Source organism: Tenrec ecaudatus, chromosome 3 (assembly GCF_050624435.1).
Source record: "Tenrec ecaudatus isolate mTenEca1 chromosome 3, mTenEca1.hap1, whole genome shotgun sequence".
In the NCBI taxonomy this organism is placed as follows: domain Eukaryota; kingdom Metazoa; phylum Chordata; class Mammalia; order Afrosoricida; family Tenrecidae; genus Tenrec; species Tenrec ecaudatus.
The window spans coordinates 173,205,950-173,224,265 of NC_134532.1; the positions used below are offsets into that span (position 1 = coordinate 173,205,950).

The 18,316-nt window shown below is 44.0% G+C and overlaps 1 protein-coding gene across 1 annotated transcript in view; it reads left to right on the forward strand.

The window, feature by feature from the left end:
* The window catches only part of TEC (tec protein tyrosine kinase), a 129,967-nt gene that overhangs the window by 93,953 nt on the left and 17,698 nt on the right, over window positions 1-18,316 (forward strand). Inside the window, exons 4-10 of the mRNA XM_075544370.1 lie at window positions 3,588-3,669; window positions 4,328-4,456; window positions 7,139-7,179; window positions 9,331-9,506; window positions 10,561-10,626; window positions 13,588-13,642; window positions 17,258-17,337. Of these exons, the coding sequence (XP_075400485.1) occupies window positions 3,588-3,669; window positions 4,328-4,456; window positions 7,139-7,179; window positions 9,331-9,506; window positions 10,561-10,626; window positions 13,588-13,642; window positions 17,258-17,337 (629 nt within the window). The remainder of the gene's footprint in view (window positions 1-3,587; window positions 3,670-4,327; window positions 4,457-7,138; window positions 7,180-9,330; window positions 9,507-10,560; window positions 10,627-13,587; window positions 13,643-17,257; window positions 17,338-18,316) is intronic.

The window sequence follows — 18,316 nt, forward strand, 5'->3', positions numbered from 1 at the left end:
TGAGCCTCATGGTTGTGGGCTTAGAACGAGGATTTGTTTTTCCCATCTAAGCCACCTGTCTCCGTTATCGCACTGTGAGAAATGGAGGGGGCTCGCATGTTGCTATGATGCTGGAAGCTATACCACTGGTATTTCAGATGCCAACTGGGTCACCCATGGTGGGCAGGTGGAGTGGAGTTTCCAGACTAAGAAAAATTAGGGAGGAAAACCTGGTGAGCTACTTCTTCTAAAAATTGGCCAATGAAGACCTTATGAGTCACAAGAGAGGATTGTCTGATGCAGTTGCAATGACCACAACTGTGGGCTGATAAAATGCCAAACACTCTTGCAGATGGCACAGAGCGGAGCAGCATTTCATTCTGTTACACCTACCGTCACCTTGCGTCCGTGGAAGCCTGCTGGAGAGCAGCCAACAACAGTCACTTGGTAAAGGGGGCCAGGTTGTCAGCCCTAAATTGGCTAAGAATGATAATACAAATAGGGATGACAGACAGCATTGAGCCTTGAACCGCTTTTAATTGTCAAGATGAATAAATATGGAACGAATGAGAATCAGTCTTAGAAATGGAGAAGTGGTAGGCTTCAGCCTCAACTGAAATTGAGTCAGCAGATTTTGAAAAGGGAAAATGCCTTCTTTTATTAAAATAAAAAAGCATAGCTCCTACTTTACCATCTGAATAGGGCCAGTTTGCATTCGGTTGAGGTGCCAGAGAATGGAAGGGGAAAGAAACGAGAAAAGAAACCTACCAAGAGAAGACGGGTTGTTTGTCTGCGAGCACGTTCTAACCGCCAGGAAAAGATAGGGCCGTGTTGGCGGTGCAAACACACTGAGCTTGTAACAGAAAAGGTCGGAGGCTCAAGTCTGCCCAGAGGTACCCCAAATAAAGGCCTGGCAATCCACTCCTAAAATGTCAGCCATCAAAAATCCAGAAATTGGAATCGACACAATGGCATCTGGTTAGGAAGGTGCACTAACCGAGGGCAAAATAGCCAAGTCTCGCCTTTGTTGCTACAAGCCTGAATCTGATCCTCACATCACAGGGATGGAGCCAGGCCTCACCTTCTTACTTCTCCCTCCTCCTTGCCAGGGGCCCAGGTAGCACTCTCTCTGTCTGCCTTGAGCTACCAGGAGCCAGGCTGGAGCTCACAAGTTAGAAGAACATCGTTTAGCCTGTCAAATTGGCCATTGTCAGCCCTGAATGTCTCTTGCTGCCTATGGAGATTCAATACTTCAACTGAAAAAAACTTACAGATTCTCACAGAGCGTATACCATACGTAGGGCTTTGTCTTTATTTCAACCAAAAAGAATACAAACGAAGAGATACCTAAGGTGTGTCTAGCAGGGTTCCAGCCCAGTGCTTCCATATCCCAAAGAGCGGTGCACTGCCTGATTCCGAGCATGGCCAACAACCGGGAATCTCATCTGAGCCTTAGGGTTGCCAGTAACTTAACAGCCTCCCCATGTGACCATGATCAATTAAATCATGCCTCTCATGATTTAGCATCAGGCCCCTGGGTGTTTCCTCCTGGTCTGGTCAACGCCCACTTATTAGCGTCAGGTGTGGTCCAACACTCTGGAATCAAGACCAAAGGCCAAGTTGCTTTTAGCTGGGTGACTCAGCGCTGCGCAGAAGGGATGGGGAAAATAAGGAGGAGCCAGCTGCCTAGAGAGCCACTTCTTTGATGAGTCATTTCTGTTGGCCGCTGGGGATTCCCTAGGAGGTGGTGTTTCTTCTCAAGATTTGAGCCCAAGTATAACATCTGTTTGATCTCTCTTCCACCACACCGCCATTAAATGTCCATTGACAAATGAATGCGCGAATGAAGCTATAAACAGGAGGGAGGATAAGGATATGAAGCTATAAACAGGAGGGAGGATAAGGATATGCATTACTAAGGGAGAGTACTTCCTCCTTGTTGAAACTGGCACCGGTGCCAAGCCCTCTCCCCTGACAGCTTCCGCCGTGATGGGGTGACTCATCACCAGACGGGAGGCTCGTGAGAGCTCTGGCACTTCTCATTTGTCCTGCATATGGGAACAGCATAGAAAGTACCTACACGGATACTGGACCTCAAATCTCTCTTCCAACAGCCTGCCAACCTGCGGAAGGTGCCAACACTAGAGATTTATTATTTGAACTTAAGGGTGATGTCCATAGGGTAGACCACATGAATAGAAACAGAGCATCTTCAGAGATAGGGCCAGAAGGTGAGCCCCTCAGGTCAGAAGGCACTCAAAATGCGACTGAGGAAGAGCTACCGTCTCCAAGTCAAGTTGATCATCATGATGTAAATGGAGTCAACCCTGTAAGAGGAGAGCCTTCGGGACCTTCGTTGCTGATGGGTCACAACTCAATATGAGAAGAAAAAGTTGCAAGCATCAATTAATAATCAGAACTTGGAATGTATAAAGTATGAATCTAGAGAACATGGAAGTCATCAGAAATGAAATGGGAGGTATAAGAAACGATGAAATCAAAGTGCTGAAGAGGACATTTCAAATGGACAAAGAATTTTTGGGCCCCATGCTTTATCATGTTGAGGAATCATGACAACCAGGAAGGTCCTCAACAAGATGGATTGACGCCGGGGTGGCTTGTATCGGTGGCTCGAGCAGAAGAACAATTGAGAGGATGGTGTGGACCTGGGCTCCTTCGTTCCATTGTACGTAGGGTCTCCGCGAGTCAGAACCAACTCAGAGGCCCCTAACGACAGTGCTGTGTCTAGAAATGCCTCACAAAAATGCCAGTTAGCAGCAGCATGTGCCAAACTAGCCTTAGGTATCAAAATTTTGTATTTGGATTTTTTCCTTTTTGAGATTCGCTCATTTTTAAAACACACAAGTCACAGGCTCATGGAACTGGCTGTTAAGGCCAAAGTGACAGATCAAAGGGGAAAAAAATCCCTGGAGTTCATGTCCTCGGCTTAATTTTACCACGTTCAAATGGATCACTCTCTGAGTCCCTTTCTCAGAATCTGTGTAGCCAGGTTAGCCACTGTACTGACAAATTGCGGCAAGTGATGTGATACTGAAGATGGAGTCCATTGAACAGATCTATAATTCTGAAAACACACTGCAGTAGAAGCTTTCCTAGTACACCAAGCTTATCTAAGGATTAACAGAAGCCCGGAGATGTGGGAACTATCCTGGCCAGTGCATTTGTTTCTTCTATGGAAGCATAAACCTTTGCAATAGGTGTACTCACTGAATGTGCAAAGTATGAAATAGATAGGTTTTTTGTAAGAAAATAATATAGGTTCTTTGAATCTACTGTAATTGATGTTTAATCTGTCACTTGGTAATAATTGATATTGGGTGCCTGAGGTAATAGGGAGCCCTGGTGGCACAGAGGCTAAAGCACTTGGCAGCTCAATCTCACGCACTTTACTGAGGGAAAAATGAAAGATGTGTAGCCTCAGAAACTCCGCATGGGATACCCTAGTTAGACTCTGTCCTATGTAGACTCTATGAGTCAGAATTGACTTGCTGACGGTAGGTTTGAGTGGATGGTGTGAAGGACACGGTGTTAGATAGACACGCTATATCCATGTCTCACTAACTCTATCATGTTGATTTTTTTTCCAGGTTGTCCATGATGCTAACACACTTTACATATTTGCACCCAGTGTACAAAGCAGGGACCGGTGGGTAAAGAAGTTAAAAGAAGGTAAAAAAAGTCACTGTGAAATCTTGATCTGTGAAATATGAATGGTCAGAATGTTCACACATAGCATTATAATGTCTAAGACCAAAGTATGGAAACAGTACCTACTGTATTTATCACTCATTAATCTCCAAGGACTTACTGTAAGTGATAGTATCACCTTGGCCATAATTTTCCTTTTAAACAACCAGTTCCTCCTGGTGGCGTTTATAATGTTTCTAAGAAAATGGTGCTCTAATGTAGCATACCATATGTTTGAAGGTGGTACAGCGCTGGGCTTTTAGCATCAACAAGATACGGTATTTTCAAAGAACTGGCTCATGTAGTTGGCATTTACTCAAGAAGTCAGTGGTTTGCTTGTATGGAAAGTATTGAAGTGGGTGATTTATTCTACACCATCCTCATCACAAAGCATGTGAAGGCAGGGGAGGGTCACAGGTTGGCTGACTTTTGCGTTTTTCCATCATGGTCCTGCAGCAGTTAACATCTAGTAACTAGGACACACCATCCAAAAAGGGCGTAAGTAAGAACCAAGTGATTTTTTTCCAGAATGCCCATTCAAGAGCTGATGTCGTAGCTGAGGAATAAGTCAGGATTGTGTTAGAAAATATCCTGCCATCTTCTTTATCCCATTAACCATGACTGGATCTGTGAATTACAGAAATAAAGAACAACAACAACATTATGATTAAATATCACCCTAAATTTTGGGCCGATGGAAGTTATCAGTGCTGCAGACAAACGGAAAAACTCGCACCTGGATGTGAAAAGTATAATCTTTTTGAGAGCAGTAAGTACTTGTTCCGTCTAAGATTGTGTTCTCAGAATGTATGCACTGTCCATTGGCGAGAAAGCGGTGGGCTACTTTGTCAAACAGCTAGAAAACTGACTCCAAACAATTTTATTTTGATTAAGTATGGCCTGCGTGCTTCCTGGCACACTGTAAGTGTGAGCTGGCATATTTTGTGAGACTAAATTGTAAGGCTGTCATTAGCACAGGGACTACCTCATGAAAATTGCAAGTTCTGTTCAGGAAAACTTTTCATTCAACGTTTAAGCCCGCGAAAAAGGAATCTACAGAAGACAAAAACCCAGTGTAGTATCCTCAGCCGCTGGTCTTAACATTGATGGTTAGGAAGATGGCGAGAGATGGTTGTGTCTTCCTCAGCAAGCAAGTTTCTCCGAGGTGTGTAGCGAGAAACCTCAGGCACGCTGCATCTGTTAGCTGAGGAGGCGCTATGGACGTTCCAATGGGGTGTAGTAGATTGTAGCAGCGACTTCACAGTCTTTCAGATCAATAAGGTGTTCACAGTGATACCCAGGTATGGATGAACAATAGATATATAAATCTATTACAAATCATGGAAGCAGAAATCACACTGAGGTATAAGCTCCATGTACACAGAGAGAGATTCACCTTTGTAGCTGCTCTGAAAAGACCCATGATTCTTGGATTGGGCTAACAGTAGAATCCTCGAATTCCATCTTGGGACTATGACTTGGCACCGTGGTTTCAACTATGGGCTCAAAGGTGGTGGCCTGGTGAGGAGGGTGTAAGATTTTCTTCTGTTGTGCATAGGGTCGCTCGGAGTAAGACCGAGTCAGCAAACATAACAACAACAAGTGTGGGAGATGTCAGGTTGAATTCCTGGGCAGTGCATCTCAAGCACAGCCACTACTTGTCTGTCATTGGAGGTTGCTGTTGCTGTGATGGTGGATAGGTTTCAGTGGAGCTTCCAGACTAAGACAGACTAGAAGGAAAAAAAAACAACAACAAAAAGACCTGAAAACCTACTTGAAAAAAAAAAATCAGTCAACGAAAGCCATATAATTCACAAGGATCTGATCCCAGGTGTGCTTGGAGATTCCTGGAGTCAGAAGTCAATTTGTCAGCAGCAAAAACAACAATTATTGATATACCATATTAAGCGGTTCTCAAGAGAAGCAAAACCAGTGATCCTTATCTGGATGTGTATATAGAAATAAATATATATCAAGAAATAGCTCACATGGTTGTAGAAGCAGGTAAATACCGTCCAGTCCAAGTTCATGAGTCAGTCAGTAAGTGGAAGTTTCTTCTGACTCATGTAACTGTGGGCATTGATGAACCAGGAAGCAGGAAGACCACAGGCTGGTGGATGCAAAGTGAAATCCAAGGTTAGCTGTCTGCTGATGGCTCCCAGGATCAGGATGCAGTATGGCAGGAAGTTGACAAACCAGGATACAGGATCTAGCTCCAGCAGAAGTAAAGCTTTCCCAAAGGGTCTGCTTAAAAAAAAAAAAGGATCAGCTCACATCCCTGGGGTATCTTTCTTCCAATTGCATCAAGGTCGTGACCTAATCAAGGAGTCGACATTCCACCACATCTGCTAGCTGCTCCCAGAGGTGATTCTATGACGTTAGAGCCCATCATGGAGTTGAGTTGATTACATTGTGTTATATCACATCTCAGGTATTACTGCCAAATCACTGAACACTAACCCAGCCAAGTTGACACACAGTCTAGCTATCACATACACCATACTTTTTTATTCTTGCTTGTATTCTTAATTACATCACCGAGACCAAACTTCTGGATACAAGTAAAATTGCCATGCCCTAAGGACGCTGCCTCGTATACCGGGCCAGGCCAGACGACTTTCTTGGTCTCTTGAGGCCTCAAGTCTGAGTGCTGGCCATGTGACTTTCCTGGGATGGCCTAACTTTAATGTAGCACATTAAAATGAAGGTCCAAGTTTCCAAGGCTATTATTTATATTCTTAATTTATTTTTCCTTAAGGCATAGTAGTTTGTGTAAAGTCTTAACTTGCTGTAAAATACAAAACAACAAAAAACGTCTCTTCAACTAGAGAACATGTCTTTCAGTCCCATGTAATCATCCCTCAGTGGTGTGTGGCCCAGGGCTGATAAGAATCAGCTTCAGTTCTCTCTCTTCCTGATAGCAATGAGGGAGGAACGTGGCCATGGGTGTCCAGGGGGAACCTTTTAAAGGTGGAATCTAAAAATGACGCCGGCAGTTATGCACAGAGCCTTGTAATGTCAATTTGGCCCCATGACTGCCACATCTAACTGGGGAATAAAATCTTCAGCTGGTGGCAAGTGCTCGCCAGAACTCTCGTACTGTAGACTAGAGATGAGACTGACCCAACTTGGTTATCTTCCTGTGTGTTCCTGTTCCTTTTTCCTATTTACCGTGCATCCGACCTGATACGTTGAATGTCTGACATATACAGTGGTGGCAGATGCAAAGAAAAATGACAAGTCCTGGTGGCATTGCCAGTCTATGTAGGAAGGGAAGGCAGAAAGACAGACTGACTCTGAAATAAAGACCAGCAGGGACGAGTTCTGCTCCAGGAGAGTGGGATAAACGAGCAGCCGCAGACGGAGAGCAGGAGAAGCAGGCGTGTCCACCACTATCTCCTTCTGTGGATGGTAGAGGATTACCTTTTTGATCTGTTGTTGTCATTTTCAGGCATAAGAAAAGCACTACCTCCAGCCCCCGAAATAAAGAAGGTAAGTGGCCTTGACCTTCGGGAAGCATTTGTGGTTTGCTGAGGATGTTTGTATTCGTTCCATGACAGCCGGTTGCCGCCAGGATCACAGTTAAGATCAAGAGTAGATGGGCTGTGGCTTTTTGCATTGGGTCTTGGTGTCAAATAATATTAATAGACCTGTATTATCCGTGGCCTTGTATTTTGGCTTAGGGTTCTATAAGAAGTGTGGGTGCTCAAGGAACATTTCAGGCACAAGGATGACCAGTGACTCAGTGCCTTGGAAGAGGGAGATGTGGGGAGAAAAGCACGCACCTGAGACCAGACGGCACCTAGTCTTGAGTCTGATATGAGGGATGTAGCTGGATTACTTACATTGTTTTCGTAACTGCAAAATGAAAATTGGCAGATTGAAAACAACAACAACATAGATCCAGGAATGAGTTTTGGGCTCACACTAAATCCTAGCTCCAACTTAAGAACAATTAGTTTTTACATCATGGCCCTGCTCAATACTCACCCCCAGGAAGGGTACACAGAAGATAGGCGTGCTATAGCAAAGTGTGGTGAAGAAATTAGATGGTGCCCGCTATCACATAAAGTCACATCTGGGGTCTTAAAGGCTTGTCTCCAAACAAAGAGCCATCTAAGAGAGATGTCAACTAAGTCTACAGGGAAGAAGCACACCCACGTCAGTCACCGAAGGACTATAAGTCGCATACAGTCAAAGGAGGTAATAGTAACAGAGCCTAAATTGTGACAGTCTGGTTTGCAGAAGGCTGTCGACGACGGCGGGAACCCAAGATACCTTTGTAGGATCTACACAGGAAATAAGCCTCCAGCGATGTCCCTTTGTCCATAATAGGGGGATGGGAGGAAAGCAGTTACCAAATACAGTGCATTAGAGAGATGATTATAGTAGACCAAAATCATAAACCTGGCTTGAATGGCTAAAATGTTGTCAGTTGATCCCCTCTCTGATGAACATTAGGCTTGATCTGGTTTTCAACATTTTCTGTTGGGTTTTTTTTTTTCTTTTCGTTTTGTTCACATTGGGGTTTATTTCAGATGTGTTATGTCATTGGGGGTCATCCTCTTGACTCTTCGTTATATGTATCTGTTTTTCAGAAGATGAAACCCAGGATTGATGAAACTATAGGGACAGCAAGTAGAATAAATAAGGCTTTCTGAGGGATACGGTGGTGCTGCTGGTCGTGGGTGGGGCAGGGGGGGGGGCAGTGCTAAAAGGGAGCTGAGGGCAAGGAGTTCAGGAAGGAAATGAATATTTTGAAATTGATTGTGGTAGCAATTGTACAATACTGCTTGAGGTAATTAAATGATGTAATATGATATCTGTATTAACTCCCAGTAAAATGGTTTTGGGGGAAAAAAAATAAGCAAGAATAGATAAGGGGGTTGGAGACATGTCAGGTACTACACAGTGCGCCTTGCTCATAGTACGTACAAAACACCAAACCAAACCCATTGCCCTCGAGTCCATTCCAACTCATAGTAGGATTTCTGGGACTGTCAGTCTTTCTCAGCACAGGCAACCTCGTTTTTCCGCCTCAGAGAAGCAGGTGGACTTGAACCACCAGCCTCGGGTTTAGCAGTCTTATCCTAGCAGGTGGCCAGAACTCCTTCATCAATGGCACAAAGGAATATACATTCTTTTGAGTGGGAAGAAAATTCTCCAAACCCATCGCCATTGAGTCATTGCTGATCCCCAAGAGCCCTGTCGGACAGAGCAGAACTGCCCCTGTGGATTCCAATGCCGTTCACCTTGCTAGGAGCAGAAAGCCTCTTCTTTCCCCCCCGAGACCTGATAAAAGGCTCTGTAGTGAGTTCTTTCTTTCTGGCAGACCTTTTGCATGGTGGGTCTACCGACAGTCCTCTTGGCCCCTATTCACATGTTGTCCACTGCTCTTCTGGAAACTGTCCCTGACACGAAGCCAAAGGTTTTTTCTATTTAATAGCACATTTGTTCGTCTCCTGTCTGAGGAAACCCATCAAGAAGCCGTTAGCACCATCTTCAAACTCATGAGAGGGTGACCTCATGTTGATGTGTGGTTTCGGTTTTATTTTGTGATGTGTGAATCATTGAGGGATTTGCTCCATGCCCAATTTAAACAAACGTCTGAACTTCCAAACAATATCTTCCTTCCTTCCTTAGCGAAGGCCTCCCCCACCAATTCCTCCTGAAGAAGAAGATAATAGTGAAGACATCGTGGTAGCAATGTATGACTTCCAGGCAACGGAAGCACATGATCTCAGATTAGAGAGAGGCCAAGAGTATGTTATATTAGAAAAGAATGATGTCCATTGGTGGAGAGCCAGAGATAAATATGGGTAAGTATTGTGTGTGTGTGTGTGTGTGTGTGTGTGTGACACACAGTGGGTTGGTGGAGCTTGACCTTGAGTGAGACGAGACGCACTCTGTGCTGTCGTGCAATGACACTGGATCAGCTGAATGGAAATGAAAGTGCACGCTATGACTTCAAAGTACCACAATCTATTCATTAATGGTCACACAACACATGCAAGTCAATCAAACCTCTCTGTCCTGAAATTAAAATACACGAGTCTCTTCCTGGCCCGTGATAGCTTTGATTTAATTATTTTGACTTGAGAGGACATTGTGTCGTACACCGCCCTCCCCAACATGATTGCAAAGGACAGAGGATAGCGGGAGCGTCCTTGTTAACGTATGCGTTGTGTTCACGGGTCTCAGGTGGACAGCGTATCGTTGTTGTTCGGTGCCGTGGGATTGGTTCCACCTCACAGCCACCCCATGCACCACAGACACGTGCACACGCTGGGAGTTAAAGAGCAAGCACCATTCATTCATAAGTTCCCAAGTGTACTGGACTTGCTGCATTCTTCTTTTTTGGGGGGGGAGGTGGGGGGGGGGAATTACTAGGCGCCCCCTGGTGTTGAGAAACTTTTGTAGTCTTGCCCATCATCCGAGATAAAGCTTCTTTTGCAGCTACTCTGGATGGTTCTACACCCCGCAGGAGGTGATAGCGCCCACTTTGGTCATCACTGATCTATATACTAGATAGAAAGGAAAAGAGGAGATAATTTAAGATGTGAAGGAAACAGTGAGTCCTTTCAACCTCTTTACGGGTAAATAAGTGCGTAGACAGACCTAAGTCTCTTTTAAGCTTTATTAAGAAAACAGCTTCCCGTGTTTACTTGATTTTGAGCTCTCACCCCAACGCCCACTGTCTCACCCGACCCCCAGTGCCAACTCCATTGCTGGGAGTCTGCTCCTGGTACAGATAGGATCTTTAGGGGGAGATGATGCTTCAATTATGCAGGAAGGGAATCATCTTTGTTTGTTTTAAAAACCTCTCAGGAAAGCCTTGGCAGAGTTTACCTGAAGTATTAATCTTCTTTCTAGGAGCGAAGGCTACATCCCCAGTAATTACGTGACACCAAAGAAAGCCAACAACTTAGACCAATATGAGTGAGTAGATGCTTTTCTTCTTCTTGAGGGTTTCATTTTCCTGCCTCCAAAAGGTCGTTTGAAGATCAGTAGATATTTTTCATTGTTGGACATCCCCTTACAGAAAGGTCGCGGGGAGGAGAAGTGCCAGTCAGGGTGCAACATAGCAATGATGAAACATAACCACTTTCCTCTATTTCTTAAATGCTCATCCCTCTCCACACTATCATGATCCCAATTCTACCTTACAAATCTGGCTAGACCAGAGCATGTACACTGGTACAGGTAAGAGCTCAAAACACAGGGAATCCAGGACAGATAAACCTCTCAGGACCAATTTTGAGAGTAGCCGTACCAGGAGGGGAAGGGGAAGGCGAGGGAAAAAAGGGGGATAGATCACAATGATCTACTTATAACCCCCTCCCAGGGATGGACAACAGAAAAGTGGGTGAAGGGAAATATCAGTCAGTGTAAGACATGAAAAAAAATTTTTTTTTATAAATTATCAATTGTTCATGAGGGAGGCAGGGTGGAGGACAGAGGGGGGAAATGAGGGGCTGATAACAAGGGCTCAAGTAGAAAGAAAATGTTTTGAAAATGATGACGGCAACAAATATACAAATGTGCTTGACACAATGGATGGATTGTACTAAGAGTTGTACGAGCCCCCTTAAAATGATTTTTTAAAAAGATACTGCCAACATATCCAGTGCAGTACAGGCCTGTGAGACTGGGCTCCTGAAGCACACCTTACCTGAAGGTGCTGTACGTGAACGCAGATACCGCGGAATGGGCTGCAAGCAGTGACCACAGAGGAGAAGCTAACGCCCACAGCTTATGTGCCTTTGAAACAAGAAAACATGTTTATTCACTGAGTGGGGGGGGGGACTCTTAGGGGTGGGGTGGTAGAGGCAGTGGTTAAGGGTCTTGCTGCTAACCAAAAGCTTAAAGGTTCAAACCCACTAGCTGCTCCACATGAAGCACCTCGGCCTATCTGCTTCTAGACATAAGGATGGTCAGCCTTGGGCATCTGTGGGCAAGTCTCCTCTATCCTCTAGAGTCGCCAGGAACTAGAATCACCTCCATGGGAATGGGCTCATTTACTCAAGAAATAGAGTTTCTAGAGTGGCCTTAAAAAAACAAACCCAAACATGCTTTATTGTTTCTTTTTATGAATATAATAGAAATATATCATTATTATGGTTATATGAATATATACCCGAATGCTCAATGTTGGGCTTGCACTGGATTGTTTTCGGGATCTTATTATATAAAAATGACAAGCAGCGCCTCTTTCTGGTTCTCTGCTTATGCTAGATCTCGAAGACCTGAGTATCAGGTTAAAGGCTAAGCCTGATCTTGTTTGATCCCTGTATGAAAGGGTCCGGTCGCTGGGTGGTGCAGTCAATGCTCTCAGCTGGTCATCAGCAGGGCTGACATTCAAGTCTACCTAGAGGCACCATAGAAGAAATGCCTAAGCTCCTTTTAAAAAGACCTTCGAAAATTATGCTCTGGAGTATTGTTTTACACTGACCTTGATGGGGTGACCATGGGTCAGAGTAGATTTGATCGCCATGTTTTGGGGTTTTGCTGTCTTTTAATGAGCCGACACGTGCTGCCAAATTGCTTTCCCCAAAGAGTACAGCGGTCACTGTCCACTAGCACTTAGTGGCTGGGTGGTTTAAATGCGAGGTGCATCTTTGCCAAACACTCTTTTGTGGTCATTCGGAGGAAGTCTGTTTATTGATGCTTTGCTCATTTCGTCAAGGAAGAACGCCAACCCAATCTCTTTCCTCTGCCTGTGCCAACTGTTTGTCACCCGAGTGTCCCTTAAGGTCTAGAAAAGGATTACTGGGCTCAAAGTCACAGCACTCTATCATTTGAACGATATGCAGATCAGTCATGTGTTCCTAAAGGCATCTTTGGAAAATATTGCCGTATCCTTCAATGAGGGAAGATGCTAAGAGGTGAAAACTAGGGCTTGGTATTAAGTCGGTCTGACTGAGCGCCAAGTGATCATTTGCAGACAGAATTGGAAAGAAGACACTTCTCATCTAAGTTGGAAACTTCTCTTCCGATGCCTAGAAATTCAAAGACAGATTTTTAGAGAACAAGGTTTAGGAGCCATTGCCAGGAGTGTGGGGGATAGATCTCAATTTGGAAATGGTCTGTCTTCTCAGGGACTCTCCCCCTCCTCTGTGAGTCTCCCTGACTGCACTGAGGACGGGCTTCAGGTGGGAAGGCCCCTGCCTTTCTGTCCAGACCAGGCGTTCACTAGCACAGTCCCATGAATTGGCAAACAACAGCCAATGGAAAGACACCAGACCACTGTGTTTGGCCTTCAACTTTGAACTCTTTTTTTGTTTAGCCTATTTTAGATGAATTTTTAGTGGGCCCGGGACTCTTCACTTTGATCATAGGCCGTGAGCGTTCAAAGGTTATTAAACACTTGGTCCCTAAGTATGTGTGAATTTCCCACCCCGGTGGGATGGAGGTGAGGGTTAACATTCAATTTGAATTAAAGACAATAATGGAAAATGACATTGTCTGCATGTTTGAGCGTGAGGAATAAAAATCTCTTTTGCTATAATAGTGAAAATGGTAGAAATGATTTTTATGTAGAGCAATGAAGAATGACCTAAGGACATCATGACACAGCTATGTAATTTCATAGAGAGAGCCATATTGATTGACAAAGATGCCCATATCTCCTGGTGTATGAAAATTTCAGATTAGGATATAACAAGTGTAGTTTGAGCCCACTTTAATAAAAATTTAGGAGAAATATATTATGTAAAATACGAATAGGGAAAATTCTCTAATTATACACATTGAAATGTTTCTAGTCATGTATTGCCATTGCGAGTGACATCTTGCTTATTTGTATTTGCTGCTGTTGAGGAATATGACTTGGCTCATCCTAAAGAAAATGAAAACCATGCTTTAAATACCCCGAGCCTTCAGTGCAACTTCTCTGTTTAGGTGGTACTGCAGGAACACGAACAGAAGCAAGGCCGAGCAGCTCCTCCGAAGTGAAGTAAGTGCTCCTGCTTGTCTCCCGGGCTTGGTCTCCACCTGTGGTCCTTTTCCCGGTCCCTCACGAGTACATCTGTCCATCTGTGTGCTGGAAGCCGAAACAAAGAGGTCACTAGACCATCAGTAAAGTTGCATTTTACTTCTATTCATTTGTCTAATTAATTAGATGTGGACATAGGTATGCTTTATATCATGCGTGACTTCTCGAGGCTTCGCTGCTGCTTTATCATTTGCTTCCTTGACTTTAATCGTTAGAAGTGTTTCCCCTTTCTGCGTGACACTATATTATGATCATTACTTTGATAAAGCATATTGCCCCCATTCCACTGTCCCTCCCCTACAGTAATTATGAATAAACTTTGACCCCTGTCGCTTTGCCTGTTTGGGATATTTCATAGAGGAGGACCGGACAGTATTTGTCTGGTTTTCATGCTTCATCCGGACCATAGCAGACACAAGGATTTCCTTTCTCCTGACGACGTTAGATGTCTATTTTATAAGGTCTTTTGGCTTCAACTCCTGTAGCCTTAACATTAGGTGATAGCTATCGCTCACCCAAAGAGGTTTTAGTATGATGTTAAACTGCCTTAAGAAATCAAAGTGCGGAGCACCTTACACTTCACAGGGAGAGACAGCACCGAGCTAAGGTGCAGCAGGGAGCGCGGCAGTGCAGCGGGCTGCTGAGAGCCCGGCTCAGCCTCTCTGGGCGAGCTGCCATGTCTGCAAGAGAAGGAGGTTGGACCAAAAACAGCCTCTGCATTTACAGCCTAGTTATGCTACTTACTAACAGTTCCCAATCTTTTAAAGCCATGCTTTCCAATTTATCTCCTGCTTATTGCCACCAGTAGAGATTTTGTTAGCTACTTTTTTCTGTAGTTTATGTGCAGAAAGTAAAACAACAACAAACAAACAAAAGAACTCACTACCATCAAGTTCATTCTGACTCATAAGAACCCTATCGGACAGGGTTGAACTGCGCCAGTGGGTTTCTGTGTTAGTCTGGGTAGACTAGAGAAACAAATTCATGGACACTCGTGTGCATAAGAAAGCTTTATATACAAGAGCAGTTGAATATTGAGAAAACATCCCAGCCCAGTCCAGATCAAGTCCATAAGTCTGATATTAGCCTATATGTCCAATAACAATCTATAAAGTCTTCTCCAGACTCATGAAACACATGCAGTGACACCAAATGTAGAAAGGTGGCAGACCAGTGGGTAGGAAGTCTTGTGGATCCAGTGGCATTGTGAGCACCTCGGGGCTGGGAGGGGTCTCCACTTGGCTTCTCTGGCTCCAGAGGTCTGGCTCCATCAGCCTCTCTCCATGTGCCTTCTCCACGGAGATGTCTTACAAGGAGTGAGCATTTGTCCTGCCTCCGGTGAGCTATTTATTTCCTTAGAGCCTCCAAGTGAGGTCATCAAGCTACTACCCGGTTGACAGGCTGGACTCCACCCCTTCACTCTGAATCCTCAAATTGACACCAGATTACGTAACTACCACAGTTTCCAAGACTGCAGCTCTCTACAGGAGTAGAAAACTTCATTCGTCTTTCTTCCAAAGAGTGGCTGGTGGTTCCTAACAGCTGACCTTGCCATTAGCAGCTCAGCAGGATAATTTGCTACACCATCAGAGAGCCTGAAAGAAAGTACAGAACAGGGTGAATTTGCTTGATTCAAATTACATATAAGCAGGCCTGATCCTCCCCAGGCTTTGGGCCTCTCTGATGGCGTTTCCATGGAGGCACTGCCTCTGTATGATGTGCATCAAATTATGTTACCTGTCTGTGTCCCCTATTCACATTATCTGTGGTGTAAAACAGCTAACACCAGAACCTACCTCATTTTGATGATTAAATGCATGAGCCTATTAAAGTAGAATAAATTCTCAATCAAGAATGTCATCCTTTTTGAGGTGCCGGGGTAGTACAAAAGGAGCTCTAATGGCATAGTGGGGATGAGTTGGGTTGCTAACCATAAGGTCAGAGTTCAAAACCACCAACAGCTCCTCTGGAGAAAGACAGGGCTTCCTACTCCAGTGAAGAGTTACAGTATCGGAAATACACAGAGGCAGTTCTAGCCTGGCCTGCAGGGTCACTTCGAATTGGCATAGATTCTATGGCAGTGAGCTTTTGCTTGTTTTGGAGTTTTTCAGGGGTACACACAGGTTTTGCACACGACCACAGCCTGAAAGGCTGGCACTTCCAACTCACTCCAAGGTTTTGTGGAAGAAAGACCTGGCAAAACTCCTGCCAACAAACAGATAGTAAACATTTAGAAAATTATGATGGCAACATACGGACAAATATGCTTGATACAATTGATGTATGGATTGTTATAACAGCTGTAAGAGCCTCCAATAAAATGATCTTTGAAAAATAATTTTAAAAAAACATGATTGCCAAGAAACGCCGTGGCGCAGTTCTATGGTGTAACACCTGTAACACCTGTGGTCCCAGAAGTCAACATCAACTCAACAGCAGCAAATGTTACACTTTTCACTAAATCGATTAACTATGATTGTTATTCTATTGTACTGGTGGTGTAGTGGGTTACAGACTGGGCTGTCGGAAACAAGGCCAACAGTTCAAATCCACCAGCTGCTCCCTGGAAGAAAGATGAGGCTTTCTACTTTTGTCCAGAGTTACAGACGGGGAAACCCACATTGGCAGTGCTGTTCTCTCCTTTATGGCTGCTGTGAGTGAGAGTCTACTCAATGGCAGTGAATTTGGTTTTTTGTTTACATAAATAATAAAGTAGTAGTGTCCCGAATTGTTCTTACAGATGCTTTGGTGGGGCCTTACCTAATTTCATGCACAGCTAAGAATAAAATGTGGTTTCTTTTCCAATTATTAATTATACTTTTCATCCTATGTAAATTTTAATGCAACAGACTGTCTTGTTTGAGTGGAGAGGTAGTTGAGGCTTGTGGCTTTTATTTCTTGATCTTCAGTTTGAAACTTCATGGGTACTTATCCTCCAGTCATCTAGTGTCATTCCCGCCTTCTGATGTTTTTTTTCTGCATGAGTTCCTTGTGCCTTCAGCTCTTCTGCTATAAAGAATGAAACTAGACAGTGTCTATCAAGGGGATTAACAATTTTCAATGACGTTCTTATAAAAAACACTGAGACATTTGCAAGAAAAATACTATGAGTATGAAAATGACACTGAGTCAAGTCTCAAAGCTTAGAACTGAGACATATGTAAAATGAAACCCAGTCACTAAGAAATATTGTTTTTAATAACTGTTTTCCCACACATTTAGGACCTAGAGGAATTGTAAAAATCCTGTCTGTTGGGGTGGTGGGGACATCCTTAGAAATTATCTTGCTGGTATGTGTCACTGCAGTGTGCGGCAAGTGAGTTTGTGGTTGTTGGGAATTGAGAGTGTGTGTATTTATTTTTAATGAATTTCATGGCCCATTACTGTGAAGATTGGTAGGAAGTTCAAACGAATTGGAGAGTCCATGTGCCCTGTTGGTAAAACAAGCCACTCTAAAGCAGATCTTCCAGCAAAGGAGACTAATCTTAAAATCCTAAGATCAGGTTCTGGGCTTTTTCTTCGAGGTTTTAATATTTTTTCACTGGAATTTAAAAACATGATCTCTTTGGATTTTAGGATAAAGAAGGTGGTTTCATGGTAAGAGACTCCAGTCAGCCAGGCTTGTATACAGTCTCTCTTTATACGAAATTTGGAGGGTAAGTAGACCTGTTCTTTTTTTTAATTCCAAATTATTGTATGGACTTCCAATGGAGTTTGTTTAGTTTCATACTTTGCAAAAAGAAAGAAAGAAAGAAAAATGATGCTACATTTCAGCCTTTAAAAGGAAATCTGACCTTGATTTCTAAAGCCTATCCTATTTTTTGATATCTATGTTTTCAATGTTTTACCCACAATTTGTGTGTGTGTGTACATATGTCATTGAGAATGACTAGAAACTTCAGCAAGAGTCAGTATATAGTGATTATGCACTAAGCTAAGTGGTCTGGTGACACTATGGGTTAGGCGTTGGACTATTAGCCTAAAGTCCGTGGCTCAAACCCACCAGCTGCTCCACAGGAAAGAGATGATACTGTTTGCTCCTGTAAAGAGTCACAGACTCAGCGACCCTATGTGGAAGCACCATGAAATGAATTTGACTCCATACCTGTGGGTTTATGCCAAACCCTTGAGGCTTGCTAACTTAGTAGTTTATGCATTGGGTTGCTAACTACAAGGTCAGGAGTTCAAAACTACCAGCTGCTCTGTGGGAGAAAACTGAGGCTTTCTACTCCTATAAAGCATCACAGAAACCTACGGGGGTTGTTCTGCTCCATCCTATAGGGTTGACTACATATCAGAATCACTTTGATGGCAGTGAGATTTGGGGATGATAGCACAGTGAGCAACGTAGACCCAGACCTGCCCTCAAAGAGCTTAGTGGCTACAGATCAGCAAGGAGGCCGCCATAGTGATCTGGGCCCAGATATATCTGAGTTAGTCCCGAAAGGTTTCCTAAGTAGCACTCAAACTGAAACCTGACTGGAGGGCCGGGAGAGTTTCTTTCTCTAGAAACTGCCCTCCTCTGGGAGCAAGAGCCCGCAGGTGCAGGGATGTTGTGAGTGTGCGGAACTGAAACAAATGCATGCGGTGCTGTGGGAGGGCCGGGTGAAGGGAGGAACGAGACCAGGTTGGGGG